The following is a 14,208-nucleotide window of genomic DNA, read 5'->3' as shown; positions in this document are numbered from 1 at the left end:
GAATCGTGAATCAGTAAAGTAGTTTTATATGTTCCAAAATGGAATCATTTCGGAGATGTACTGTTTGTGAAAAAAGCAAGATACAAAAGATATGTAGAATATGCTGCCATTTTTATTTTAAAGAGGAGGTAGTAGAAAGGGGAAATAGGGTGAATGTGTGTGTGTGTGTCTGTGTAAATATACTTCCATATAGTGGGAATAGCTCTACAAAGGTACACAAGAAAATAGGTATATTACATGGAAATATTGTATAATGATAAAAAAAAAATAAGAGAGAAAGAAAATAGGCACTGTAGTAGACCCTTTGGATAAAGGGTCTGGAGTACTGGTATCATATTCCCTTTGATACAGTTTGAAATTTTGGTATAGTTTGAATTTTTTTTCTTCTCATGGGCTATTTCTAACAACCCAGCCTATATATTTTTAAACTTTATTATGTATTTATTTAAATTGACAAAAAATTGTATATATTTATCTTGCACAATGTGTTGTTTTGAAGTATGTATACATCGGGAGGTAAATCGAGAAACGTATTTAAAAGTGTAGAGTGGGCCAGGCGTGGTGACTTATGCCTGTAATCCTAGCACTTTGGGAGACAGGCAGGTGGATCACCTAAGATCAGGAGTTTGAGACCAGCCTGGCCAACATGGTGAAACCCCGTCTCTACTAAAAATACAAAAATTAGCCAGAGGTGGTGGCACACACCTATAGTCCCAGCTACTTGGGAGCCTGAGGCAGGAGAATCGCTCAACCTGGGAGATGGAGGTTGCAGTAAGCCAAGATTGTGCCATTGCACTCCAGCTTGGGCAACAGAGGGAGACTCCCTCGCAAAAAAAAAAAAGGTACAGTGGAAGGTCTTGCTTTCTATCTCCCATCCAACTTGTTTCCAGCTCCTCTGAACCCCACACATATAATCCAGAGAATATATTCGGTGGCTTTTGTGTGTCCTTCCAGAATTTCTTTATGGCAAATGCAAGAAAATTCAGGTATATATTCTAATACCCCCTTTTTTACACAAAAGGTAGCATGCTTAAAACTCTGTTCTGTACATTGCAGGTCATGTTAATTTTAAAGAGTATGTGTATTTAGCCAAAAAGTAACAATTATTGGAAAAATTACTTTTAAAATTATACTTTCGTGGCTTTGTTTTTTTACTATCTTGTCCTTTCTGCCTCAGGTGGAACAAAATTGGGCCACGTTACAGGGAGGTGAGATGACCATCCAGACGACGCAAGCATCAGAGGCCACCCAGGCGGTGGCATCATTGGCAGAGGCCGCAGTGGCAGCTTCTCAGGAGATGCAGCAGGGAGCTACAGTCACCATGGCGCTTAACAGGTGGTGGCAAGAGTCCGGGAATAAATGAGGATCACAGATCTGTCCCTGCAGATATGGGTGGAGGCCTCTTAAAGAGAAATGTATCTCTGTTTGCCACAATTGGCAGTAGGAACTTAACACTTTTGGCCCATATGATATTGTAGTTTGGCCTATAATAGGTCAGCCCTTACCAAGAAAAATTAAACTTCTTTCCTTCAGGTGTGCTTAGGAAAGGTGATGTGAAATGGAATCCTCTAGTAAAAGGTAGTTTCCAAAACTCAATGTATTGTTTCCTGCTTAGTTCCTTCTACTGGCTATTGATGGAAAGATCATCTCCGCATCATTCTTCACTCCTGCCGCCACCCAGCCCCAACAATCAGTGCAGCCTTTCTGACTTCCAGCCCAAGACTGCTGGTCAAGCCTTCCCATTTATCCTATTCTGTGTCCATTAAGCAGAAGCAGCAAGGCTTGAGTGCTTCATGTTTTCAAGGGATACAGAACAAATTAAGAGGCTTCAGAGTAATTGTCCTTTTGCCCTACAAAAGAAAGTGCATTTTGTTGGGGGTATTAATCCATGTTTAAGCAGCAAGTGGCTGATTTTACTTGCTTTTGAGAAAAATGTGTTGCCTTTGCTTATCAGTGAGCTCAAGATAAGTAAGTTTTGGATTATTGGGGGAAATAATGAACTTTTTTCTTCAGGTATGTTAGGAAGGGTGCTGCCAAATAGGATGCTCCAAGAGGTGGCTTCTGAAACTCGATTGTATTGTTCTCTGCCTGGTTCCTTCTACTGGTTGTTGACAGGAAAGATCAGCTTCATATCATTCTCCCTCTTCTTCATTCCTCATGCAATTTTATTTTTAATGGACTCAGGCATTTAAATTAATGGTCAAGAGTGTGAGCCTTGATGCCAGACTACTTCGGTTTGAAGCCCAGCTCTGTCACTTACGAGCTGTTTGGCATCAAGCAGTTCATTTGAAATGTCAGTAGCCAGGCTCTCCTATTCTGTAAAATGGGAGTGATAACAGTACATTCTTCTAGGGGTGTTATGAGAACTGAGTTACTCCATGTGAAATCCTTAGGTCAGTGTCTTGTATGCAGTAAGGGCTGCTATTCTCATCCATAGTAGCTCTTAGTCCTTGATAGTCACTGAACTCTTGCGGCATGCCAGCTCTACTGGGTAAGGTTCTAAATAGAGAATAGAGTGCTCTAGCATATACTCTGCCCTCAAAGAAATCATACTCTTATTGGGGAGACTGATTTAAGTAACACTTAGCAAACAGTATTACTTAGAGTGTAACTCACTATTGAATTGTATGGTAAAGACTATGAACATTGTAGAAATTCAGAGGAGGGGGATCACCTCCCCTAAATATAAAATCAGTGAAAGTTTAGATTGATTATGATAGATACTAGAGAGCTAAGATGGATTTGTGCATGGTTCACTGTATGAGGTTGTTTGGTATGGTGGCTGAGAGCAGGGTTCCAACGTCACATATTCGGGTTTGAATCCTGGCTCCACCACACACTAGCCATTTGATCCTGAGAAACATAACCTCTGAGCCTTGTTTTCCCCATTGTTATAATGAGGATAATACTCATCCTACAGAATCATGTATATGAGATAATATAGATAAAATTCTCATCGCAGTGTCCAACCCAGAGTTAGCACTTCAAGAATTATTATCATTTAAGTTATATTTTAAGAACTATCTATTCTGATTTAATTATAGTGAGAGGAGATTAGAAGATCAGTTAGGAAGAGGCACTCCAGCACACCTTGTTAAGGTCTTGGAAAGTAAAGTCGTAAGAATGGAGGTAAAGTGATTCTTTTTTTTTTTTTTTTTTGAAACAGAGTTTTGCTCTTGTTGCCCAGGCTGAAGTGCAATGGCATGATCTCGGCCCTCCCAGGTTCAAGCGATTCTCCTGCCTCAGCTTCCCAAGTAGCCAGGATTACAGGCGTCTGCCACCATGCCCAGCTAATTTTGTACTTTTAGTACAGACAGGGTTTCTCCATGTTGGTCAGGCTGGTCTCGAACTCCTGACTTCAGGTGATCCACCCACCTCAGCCTCCCAAAGTGCCGGGATTACAGGCATGAGCCACCACGCCCAGCCTAAGTGATTCATTTTAAAGAAGTATGGCCAGAGATTGGTGGCTGATTAGGAATAGGAAACTGAAACACACAGACACACACACACACACACACACACACACTCACACAACACGTCTTCTCAGAGTTACCCAGTTAGTCCCTAGTGATCAGAACATTTTTTTCAGCCTATTGAGCCATGTTGCATGTGTTGCTCTTCATTTCTTTTTTTTCCCCCACTCACGTGTATACCCACCATGTTGCTTTTCAGTAACATGAAAGTCTTATTTGGTTCCTTACACTTGGCTCAATTCTACCCCTGTCTTTGAGAGAAACACCCAGATAAACTTCCTGAAAGGCATGGCCAAGTGACTCTCCCTCCCTTTAGTCCAGTAACAGTCCCCATCCCCCGCCCGACTGTAGCTTGGGGCCTAACAGGCCCTCATTAAAGACCAGCAAAACTTGATTTCATTGAGACTTGCAGCCAACACCTTGGATATTCCAGTGAAGTGTGTGTGTCCTGGGAACTCTGTACATAGTGGAAAATATGAGGCACATTTGGGCTCCCTTTGTTGTAAGGACCAGGGCTTATTTCTAAAGGCAAGAGAGTAATGGTATCCCCTGAGGGCTTGTTAACAAACTCAGATGCAGCTGAGGTGGCTACAGTGTTTACTCCAAAGGAAGGAGAATGTGTTCACTGTGGCATAGAGGAGGAATAAAGAGATGTTGAAATATCTTTGCAATCAGGTAGTTCGCTGCCCCAATGAGTGTTAGGGGTTGGTGTATTACAGCTTCTGCTGGGGATGAAGAAACCAAGCCCGGCAGCAGAGACTAGACTGTAGCAGACTATTAGGGGAACATCAGGGCTTTCTGAACCCAAGAGAGGTAACCCATGGTCTAATGTCTTAGTCAGGAGGGTTGGATATAAGTCACAAGCCCTTAACATTCACTTCCTTGTGGACGAGATGCAGTAGAATCATTTAGTCCCTGCACTGTGAGCCTCTCCACATAATTTGCTGTTGGAAGTCATCTCAGTGAGAAATACACAGAGAAATCTGGTCTTTGTTCCTATGATGACAAAGCAGTTTCATAATCTGCCCTCTTGCAGCTTGTCTGTGTTTTGGGTGCAGATAAAACAAGCATGGTTCTCTTATAACCAGCTGCACCTCTGCTGCAATGTAAACAGCAGATGTGGGCGCAGGGTGAGAAGGGAGAGGAAGCTACGTGCAATGGCAGGTTGGGGAATAAGGAGGCAGAGGGGCTCCTCCATCTTTTACAGGGTACAGTGGAATCAGGACAGTTGCAGGACGGACTTGTTTCTCAACCATGCTGTTAAGAGAATTTCATACTGCAAGTCACAAGGGCCCAGCGCTCCACAGCCTTTAGCCCACCCTGGCTTTCTAACAACCCAAAGTGGGTATGGAGAAGTTGTCCTTTAAAAACTATGTTAATTTTCATTTTCAAAATAAAGAATAAATCAGCACTTCTGGAAAGGAGGTGGGAAGGGAATCAAAGTGAACAAATAAGCAGAACATCACAGCTTTAAAACAATATGTGTGTATGTGTGTGCATATATATACATACATACATATATATAATAGCATATATATATATGATAGCTTATATATATAAGCTATTTAGCCTGAACAACCAGAGAGGAAAGGCAGTGATATCACCATTTACTTGTGATGCAGTGATTAATTTGAATTTTCAGTTCTTTGGTTAAGCTGTCCTAGACTTGTAGTTCCTCTTAAACATGTCCTTCTACAAACCCATTTCCTGAATATGGCCAGTATAGTCCTTGCATGTAGAGAGGACAATTTGGCTTTGTAGACTTACTGTATGTTTCTAAAGTAGTGGAAACTTACTTGATAGTATATTGTCAACCCTGAGACAGTATTTATTGTGTGTCTACTGTGTGCAGGGCTGTGACTCAGTGCTATGGGGAAATACTTTAATTAATTCCTCTTCTCAAGGAATTTTAGAATTTGTCCTTCTTTTGTTGAGAAGATTTTGCTTTTTAAAAGTCATATTTTGAAAGAAAAATTTGATCTTAGTCTTTAAGATGAAAATATTATTGACTTAAAATTAGACATATTATTAAAATAAAATGGAGCTTTAACATACGGAGTGATATTTGTCCAATAAAACGGGATGGAAAACTTAGATCAGAAATCTTCTCTGGAATAGAGGTCAGCAATGGTACAACTGCTTTTCTTTCCTATAGGTAAAGATTAGACACTTACAGATAAAAGGTTGATGGAAACCTCTTATTTGTAGCTTTGGTTTTGAAATGACTTGTCTAAAAATTGTAAAGTGGTCTTTCTATAAATTTTTTTACAAATTTTTGTAAAATTACAAAATTTTTGTCTAAAAATTTGTAAAGGGTCTTTTTAATCCCTATTCACCTTTTTAGGTGAACATAATCTTTTTCTAGGCTGGGCGTGGTGGCTCACGCCTGTAATCCCGGCACCTTGGGAGGCCAAGGCAGGTGAATCACCTGAGGTCAGGAGTTCGAGACCAGCCTCAACATGGAGAAACCATGTCTCTACTAAAAGTACAAAATTAGGCGGGCGTGGTGGTACGCGCCTGTAATCCCAGCTACTCAGGAGGCTGAGTCAGGAGAATTGCTTGAACCCGGGAAGCGGAGGTTGCAGTGAGCCGAGATCATGCCATTGCACTCCAGCCTGGGCAAGAACGAAACTCCATCTCAAAAAAAAAAAAACAAAAAAATCTTTCTAGCAGTTTACTTGAGTCGTTTCCCATAAAGTTGAGTATAAAAGGATAGAGTCGCTCTGGAAATGATAACCCTGCTTACCATAGGCATCATTGTTGTCTTCATGCCCCATGTAAAGACCCTAACTGGGGGTTGAATAATTAATCGTACTGACCTGTCAACCTGTCACCCCCATTGCATTGGACTCCTCATCCCTGGCATTCCAGATCATTTTAGGTTGTTGCTGGTTTTCAGCTTTTCTTCTACCATACCATATTTTAGAAAGAAGTTAAAGAAAAAAACTTCAGCCGGGCGTGGTGGCTCAAGCCTGTAATCCCAGCACTTTAGGAGGCCAAGACGGGCGGATCACGAGGTCAGGAGATCGAGACCATCCTGGCTAACACGGTGAAACCCCGTCTCTACTAAAAATACAAAAAACTAGCCGGGCGAGGTGGCCAGCGCCTGTAGTCCCAGCTACTCGGGAGGCTGAGGCAGGAGAATGGTGTAAACCCGGGAGGCGGAGCTTGCAGTGAGCTGAGATCTGGCCACTGCACTCCAGCCTGGGCTACAGAGCAAGACTCCGTCTCAAAAAAAAAAAAAAAAACAAACTTCAAGTTTTTAGGGCTTCAAGTCGAATGAAATGAGTGTGATCAGTTGCAGGTACACTTTCATGTCAAGGCTTGGAGAGCTGCCCTCTCCTTTTGCTGTCCATGAAACTCATTCTGCCAGAATGTGTTCAGGATATACAGGAGTGGCAGGATGTCATCTTTGATGGTCATAAAGATGAGATCATTGTAAACTGTAGGAAGAATAATAGGAAATAAGCAGTCACTGAGGTGGCCTATAAACAAAGATCCTAATTCCATATAAACAATTCTTATTTACAGTTTTCTTCTTCAGACTCTCACACAGCTTTTTCCAAAGAATATACTTTCCTACTTTCCATAAAGTCTCAGGTCACAGTGTAAATATTTGTATCATTAATCATTGACAGGTGGATGCTGTAAAATTGGCTAATCATATATTTATTTATTCTTTTTATTTTTTTTCTCCAATATAGGTAATTAATAAAATTTCCCGGCTGGGTACGGTGGCTCATGCCTGTAATCCCAGCACTTTGGGAGGCCGAGGCGGGCGGATCACCTGAGGTCGGGAGTTCAAGACCAGCCCGGCCAACATGGAGAAACCCCGTCTCTACTAAAAATACAAAATTAGCTGGGCATGGTGGCGGGTGCCTGTAATCCCAGCTACTTGGGAGGCTGAGGCAGGAGAATCGCTTGAACCTGGGAGGCAGAGGTTGTGGTGAGCCAAGATTGCGCCATTGCACTCCAGCCTGGGCAACAAGAGCGAAACTCCATCTCAAAAAAAAAAATTCCCAGTGGTTGGTGATAGTGTTTATTAACATAAATTTCTTAACAAAATATTAAAAATTTAAGGGCCTAGGTACTAAAATTTATTCATTAAAGTCTCTCTAATAAATACTTAAAAGCACTTTAAAATTAAATTCTACCATGAAAAATGTAAAGAACAGCCTTAGTAGTAATTCCAGATCAAAGGTCCCCTGCTGAAAAGACAGTCCCTTCCCTATTGAATGGTGTTGGCACCCTTGTCAGAAACCATGTGACCATATAGGTGAAGGTTTATTTCTAAGCTCTCAGTTCTGTTCCACTGGTCTATATGTTTGTCTTTATGCCAGTACCGTACTGTTTTGATTACTACAGCTTTGTGTTAAGTTTTGAAATCAGAAGTGTGAGTGGTGGTGCTGGGAAAACTGGATATCTGCATACAAAAGAATGAAGTTGGACCTTTACCTAACCCCGTGTATAAAAATTAACTCAAAGTGGTTCCATGACCTACAACTATAAAACTCTTTGAAGAAAACATGGGGCAAAACTTCATGACATTGGATTTGCCAGTAATTTCTTGGATATCACAAAGGAAAAATAGACAAATTGGACTTTACAAAAATGTTTTAAATTTGTGCATCAAAAGACTATCAATAGAGCAAAAAGGCAAGCCGCAGAATGGAAGAAAATATTTGCAAATCATATCTGATAAGGGATTGATATCCAGAATATATAGGGAATATCTAAAACTCAACAACAACAAAAACTCTATTCAAAAATGGGCAAAGGTCTCGAATAGACATTTCTCCTAAGAAGATAAGCAGATGGCCAATAAGCACAGGAAAAGATATGCAACATCACTAATCAAAACTACAATGAGATACCACCTCATACCCATTAAGATGGTCGCGATCCAAAAAACAGAAAATAACAAGTGTTGGTGAGGATGTGGAGAAATTGGAACCCTTGTGCACTATTGGTGGGAATGTAAAATGATATAGCCACTGTGGAAAGCAGTATGATAATTCCTCAAAAAATTAAAAATGGGACTACCATATGTTGCAGCAAATCCACTTCTGGGTATATATCCCAAAGAATTGAAAGCAGGATCTCAGAGAAATATTTGTATGCCCATGTTCACGGCAGCATTATTCACAATAGCTGAAACATGGGAGCAACCCAGGTGATCATCGACAGATGAATGGATACATAAAATGTGGTATATACACACAACGGAATATTATTCGGCCTTTAAAAGGAAGGAAATTCTGACAAATGCTACGACATGGATGAACCTGGAGAACATTCTGCCAAGTGAAATAAGCTAGACACAAAAGGACAAATACTGTGTGGTTGTATTTATGTGAGACAGAGTAGTAAAAATCATAGAGACAAAGAATAACTCAAAGTGGATCTAAGACCTAAAACTATCAAACTCTTAGAAGAAAACATGGGGCAAAACGTAATGACATTGGATTTGCCAATGATTTCTTAGATATGACAACAAAGGCACACACACCTATAGTTCCAGCTGTTTACGTCAGGAGGCTAAAGCAGGATTGCTTGAGCCCAGGAATTCGAGACCAGCCTGGGCAGCATAGCGAGACCCTGTCTCTAAAAAATAAAAACAAAAATGAAAAAATAATTGAGGCAGAAAGGTAGAATGGTGGTTGCCAGGGGCTAGGGAGATGGTAGAATAGGAAGTTTAATGGTCCGGAGTTCCAGTTTTACAAGATGAAGAGAGTTGTGGAGATGAATGATGGTGATGGCTGCACAGCATTCTGAGTGTATTTAACTCCCTGAACTGCACACTTTAGTGTTAAGAATGTAAATTTTATGTTATGTGCATTTTATCACAACAAAATAGTTTTTAAAACTGTACAGTACAATCCTAATTATTATCTTACCTTTTTTTTTTTTTTTTTTGAGACAGAGTTTCACTTTTGTTGACCAGGCTGGAGTGCAGTGGCACGATATCGGCTCACTGCAGTCTCCGCCTCCTAGGTTCAAGTGATTCTCCTGCCTCAGCCTCCCGAGTAGCTGGGATTATAGGCATGCGCCACCACGCCTGGCTAATTTTGTATTTTTAGTAGGGACGGGGTTTCTCCATGTCGGCCAGGCTGGTCTTGAACTCCTGACCTCAGGTGATCTGCCTGCCTCGGCCTCCCAAAGAGCTGGGATTACAGGCACGAGCCACTGTGCCTGGCCTTATCTTATCTTTTTAAAGTTGTATTTAAGATTAGTAGGAAATAATTACGATATTTTAAATTTTCTTTTATACTTAATAGAGTTTGCTCAAACTTTCTATAAAAGCAAGTATATTGCTTTTATTGTCAGAAAAAGATAACTGTTTAAAACAGTCATAAAAATTAAAAAGCAAGACAAATTAGTAAGAAGAGGAAATTTTTCTATTTAATGAGACTTTTCTGGCCATTCGGTTTCTTTTCCTGCTTCCTAAAATCCTTACAGTGACCAAGAAGTCTTCTGCAGGGGAATTACTATATCTGTTGTCTTACTTGTGTACTGACTGTCTTAAGTAAAGGAGACAGTATTGAGTTTGGTACATGTTGCTTTGCCCACGATCCTAACATGTTTACCCCAATTAGTCCCTGTCCCCTCACCCACCTCCACTTACGGCTTTTGGTTGCAAAACCACTGCCATGTTACAGCAAAGCCTGCAGTTTCAAAGCAAAGCTGACTCAACTGGCTTATTTGTCCACTTCTGCTAAACTAAATGGCACCATCATCTCTATTCTATGCCCACTGGAATTCGATAGTCCCTCAGTAACTGCACATTGACACCTGATACTTTACCAGAAGGGATCATGAATTTGCCTGTTTTTTCACATTTTTACCTCTCTGAAATTTGGATGGCAAATTATAATCTTACAATTGTCAGGAATTTTTCTTCCTTACTGGCCCATAAAATAATAGTATGTCTTACAGTTTGTAGCATCATAGAATCAAGAAAAATGGGTATTTATGCACATAGTAAAAGCATATAGCAAGGAAAAGAAAGAAAAATGAGACACACTGCTAAAATAGTACTTGTATATACAAATGATTAATGTCTTCCTATTCTACAGAGCATTTGTGCAATATAGGGAGGTTTATTATTTTGTTGTATTTATAGAGGCAAACTATGTATACAGTTTGGACTTGTAGTGATAATTTTAAATTTTAAGTCTTTGTTTTAGCCCTGCCTGCATATACAGTGAGTCAAAGGGTAGAGTTGGACTTTTCAGGATATTAATCAGCCATTACTTTATATTTGAAAAGCATGACTATAAATCAAATTATTATTTAATATTAATTGAAGAGTGAGTCCAGGTTGCTGCTGACTCCTCATATTATCATTTATCCTTGGCTATAAAAGGACAGTCTCAGATGGTCTGCCTTGTGTTACTGTAAGGAGAAAAGAGAAAAGGAAAACCTTGTGATTGACAACCAAAATGGCTTTTGCATTGTGAATATGGATCAGAGCTTCCACTATGGCTTGCAAGCACTCAACTGATATTGATAAGGAAGAAACTGATAATGAGTGCCTTCTGTCCTCAAACACCGAGGTTCAAAGAAACTCTCACCATTAGCTTTATAGCTATGTAAGACTTCAGATTTCTCTAGCCATTAATATTATTTCAGAATTACTCCTGGCTTTATCTGTTAGCACTGTTAACACGTATTTGCTGTTAGGATCACAACCATGGAGTCAGTAGACAGACCCAAGGAAAGCGTTGAAAGGATGGTTTGTCTTGGCTGCAGTGCTGTTCCTCTATTCATCTTACACATCCCCCTCTCTCCTGTTCCTGTGCCCGCAGCGAAGCTGCCGCCCATGCTGTCGCCACCCTGGCTGAGGCCACCTTACAAGGTGGGGGACAGATCGTCTTGTCTGGGGAAACCGCAGCAGCCGTCGGAGCACTTACTGGAGTCCAAGATGCTAATGGTAAGAGAGCATAAATATTTTATTAAATTTCTTCCCTGTTTCCACTTAAACCTTCCTGACATGACTGGCAGCAAACCCTTCAGAAAGAGTTTGAACTTCGATTTTTTTTCTTCATTGGTAGGCATTTCTTGCCTAGGAATATTCTAGGAGCCTGTGATTCCTTTCACTAGTAGCAGACATGGGGGTTCCTGGAGGAAAATGCCATGATAATGGCTACCTAATTGAATTGTTACTTAAAAAGTAATTATCTTGTTGTGACAAGACTTGCTGAGAGGCATCTTAAAATTTGCTGTGAGCCCCATTTTGTCTTTTACTCTCTCATCGGATAGGGTAGATCAGTGTCCTTTACTGTAGCAGAGACTCTCATGGGCAGGACCATCGTGGAAAGTTCTGACTACATCAAGAAAGGCGCCATCGTCTTACCTGTGCTCAGAGTCAGGCAGCAGGCTGTGATGCCGGTGCCTCTCTGCTTGGTACTGTGGTTCTGCTTCCTGTTATATGTAGCCTCACCAAGGACCTCTGGATTTAGCCAAGTATATGCCCCTACCCTGCGCTTCTTCCCCAGCTCTTTGACTTCTTGGACATTGGTGAATATCTTGAATAAACAAAAGGGATAAAATTCATAGAAATATGGTGGCAAAAATATACAACTTCAGCCCAGCTCTTTGGGTCCACATTGGTAAGGAGTCAGTTGGCAAGACTTAAGCTGCCCAAGGAAGTGCCTCAGAAGTCTGGGTCAAAGAGGAGGGCCAGATCTGTTCTGTGAGACCCTATGTGATTGTTACATTTTTAAATAATATATAATTAAGCAGGACAAATTAAATACTCCATGGCTTTGGGGAAATTCTTGCTTTAAAATCCTGGAATGGGGCTGGGCACGGTGGCTCATGCCTACTAATCCCCAGCACTTTGGGAAGCCAAAGTGGGTGGATCACCTGAGGTCAGGAGTTCAAGACCAGCCTGGCCAACATGGCAAAACCCTGTCCGTGGTGGTGTGCGAGGCTGAAGCAAGAAAATTGCTTGAACCCTAGAGGCAGAGCTTGCAGTGACCTGAGATTGCACCACTGCACTCCAGTCTGGGTGACAGAATGAGACTCTGTCTCAGAAAAAAAGAAACAACAAATCCTGGAATGAGGATAGATAAATAACATACTTTCATCATTTAGGCAGAAGGTTCCTGAATGGCATTAGTGGCAGAAAGAAAAGTTCCTGGCACTTTGTTTATGGTAGGTCCTGAAGAACTGAATTATCTGTTGGTTGGAAAAGTCTCTGAAGAAAGACATAGTGCTGTGTCCTCCTTTGGAATAGGAAGAAACAAAGTACCTTTGTCCCCCCAGAGAAGAATAACATAGGAAATGCAAAGAGCCATCGTGGCTTCTGAGAATCATTTTCCAAAGGTACCAAACAAATTCAATTCTAAAACTATAGCCTACTTTTTCTGTAGGGCAAGAGGCTTTGGTGAACTTACCTAAATCTAGACAGAGTTGATCTCAGCCAGAATGCTGCAGGACAAAGGACATCTTATAGCCACACATGTTCAGGATGAAATGGACCATGGTTGGAATTAAGGAAAACTTCTGTTTCTAGCTAGAACCCTACTTCTATTTTTTTTACCTTTTTCTATTCCTCATCAGAGTGCTAAGCCACCCTGAGCAAAGGGCAGGATATCTGGCTATGTGGTATTCATGTAAAGTGTGATTGCTCTTATTCACTATGGAACTGCTAAAAATAACTTCCCATGTGGGTTCAGTAGGAAACTTTATTATCCATTCTAATCGACTTGACCTGTCTGGGAGAGAACAGACTGCTTTATAGTTCTGGCTCCTCCCCAGCATCACCTTTTCAGATGGATGAATTTATAGGTAAGTCCAAGGACCCTCTGGCTCTCGGCCAAGTAGAACCGTTCAGCCATACAATAAAGTTGAACCGCACCGCTACTATTGATTACTGGAAGCTGCCTCTTTTCAGTAGCATTGGGTTGTGTGAATCATTTGGTGTGATTTCATGTTGTTGGCTACATTTGTGATCTGGGAAAATTCTGGTTCACGTCCTAAAAGCCACTAGTTCCCCCAAAGCAGGCCATCCTCACTCTGTGACTGCCAGTACTTGCTGAACTCAGGCCTTGAGAGTTGGAAGTTACCTCTTTCTCAATGCAGCATTTCTGTATCAAATCAGACCCTTGAGTTGTGCTGTATCCCAGCAGTGTTAGGCAAAGGCCAATCATTTCATCTGCCCTTGGGAACCCAAAGAATGAATCTCACATTGGATACAATCCAAGTAACTTTGATAATCCTCCTGTCTTCTAGCGTTTTTGCCCACAGTGCTATAGTATTTACTTTGGGATTGGAACCAGATTTTTCCCTCTTAATCAGCAATTTAGATACCTGGCTAGACTTTTAGAGGTTCTCTTTTTCATCATTCTTTTGGATTATGTCCTGTTGCCAGAGTTTGTCGCTTTTTTTTTTGAGACAGAGTCTTGCTCTGTTACCCGGGCTGGAGTGCAGTGGCACAATCTCAGCTCATTGCAACTTCTGCTTCCCGGAAGTTCCAACGATTCTCGTGCCTCAGCCTCCCGAGTAGCTGTGATTACAGACGTGCCACACCACGCCCAGATAATTTTTGTGTTTTTAATAGAGATGGGCCATGACTGGTCTTGAACTCTGGCCTCAGGTGATCCACCCACCTCAGCCTCCCTAAGTACTGGGAATACAGGCGTGAGCCACTGTGCCCAGCCTATGTTTGTCACTTCTGGGCAGACAAGCTTATAGTATCTGCCAGTAGGTCACTTTTTTTTTTTTTTTA

General features: G+C 41.2%; 1 protein-coding gene across 3 annotated transcripts in view; it reads left to right on the top strand.

Annotated features, from left to right (window-relative positions):
* The window catches only part of NRF1 (nuclear respiratory factor 1), a 132,478-nt gene that overhangs the window by 90,868 nt on the left and 27,402 nt on the right, over window positions 1–14,208 (top strand). For all 3 annotated transcript variants that reach the window (XM_011995878.1, XM_011995877.1, XM_011995879.1), the window contains 2 exons: window positions 1,178–1,335; window positions 11,282–11,406. In XM_011995878.1, coding sequence (XP_011851268.1) covers window positions 1,178–1,335; window positions 11,282–11,406 — 283 coding nt within the window. The remainder of the gene's footprint in view (window positions 1–1,177; window positions 1,336–11,281; window positions 11,407–14,208) is intronic.

Source organism: Mandrillus leucophaeus, unplaced genomic scaffold (genome assembly GCF_000951045.1).
Source record: "Mandrillus leucophaeus isolate KB7577 unplaced genomic scaffold, Mleu.le_1.0 Scaffold5, whole genome shotgun sequence".
NCBI classification, from domain to species: Eukaryota; Metazoa; Chordata; class Mammalia; order Primates; family Cercopithecidae; genus Mandrillus; species Mandrillus leucophaeus.
This window is presented reverse-complemented; position numbering and strand designations above follow the sequence as displayed.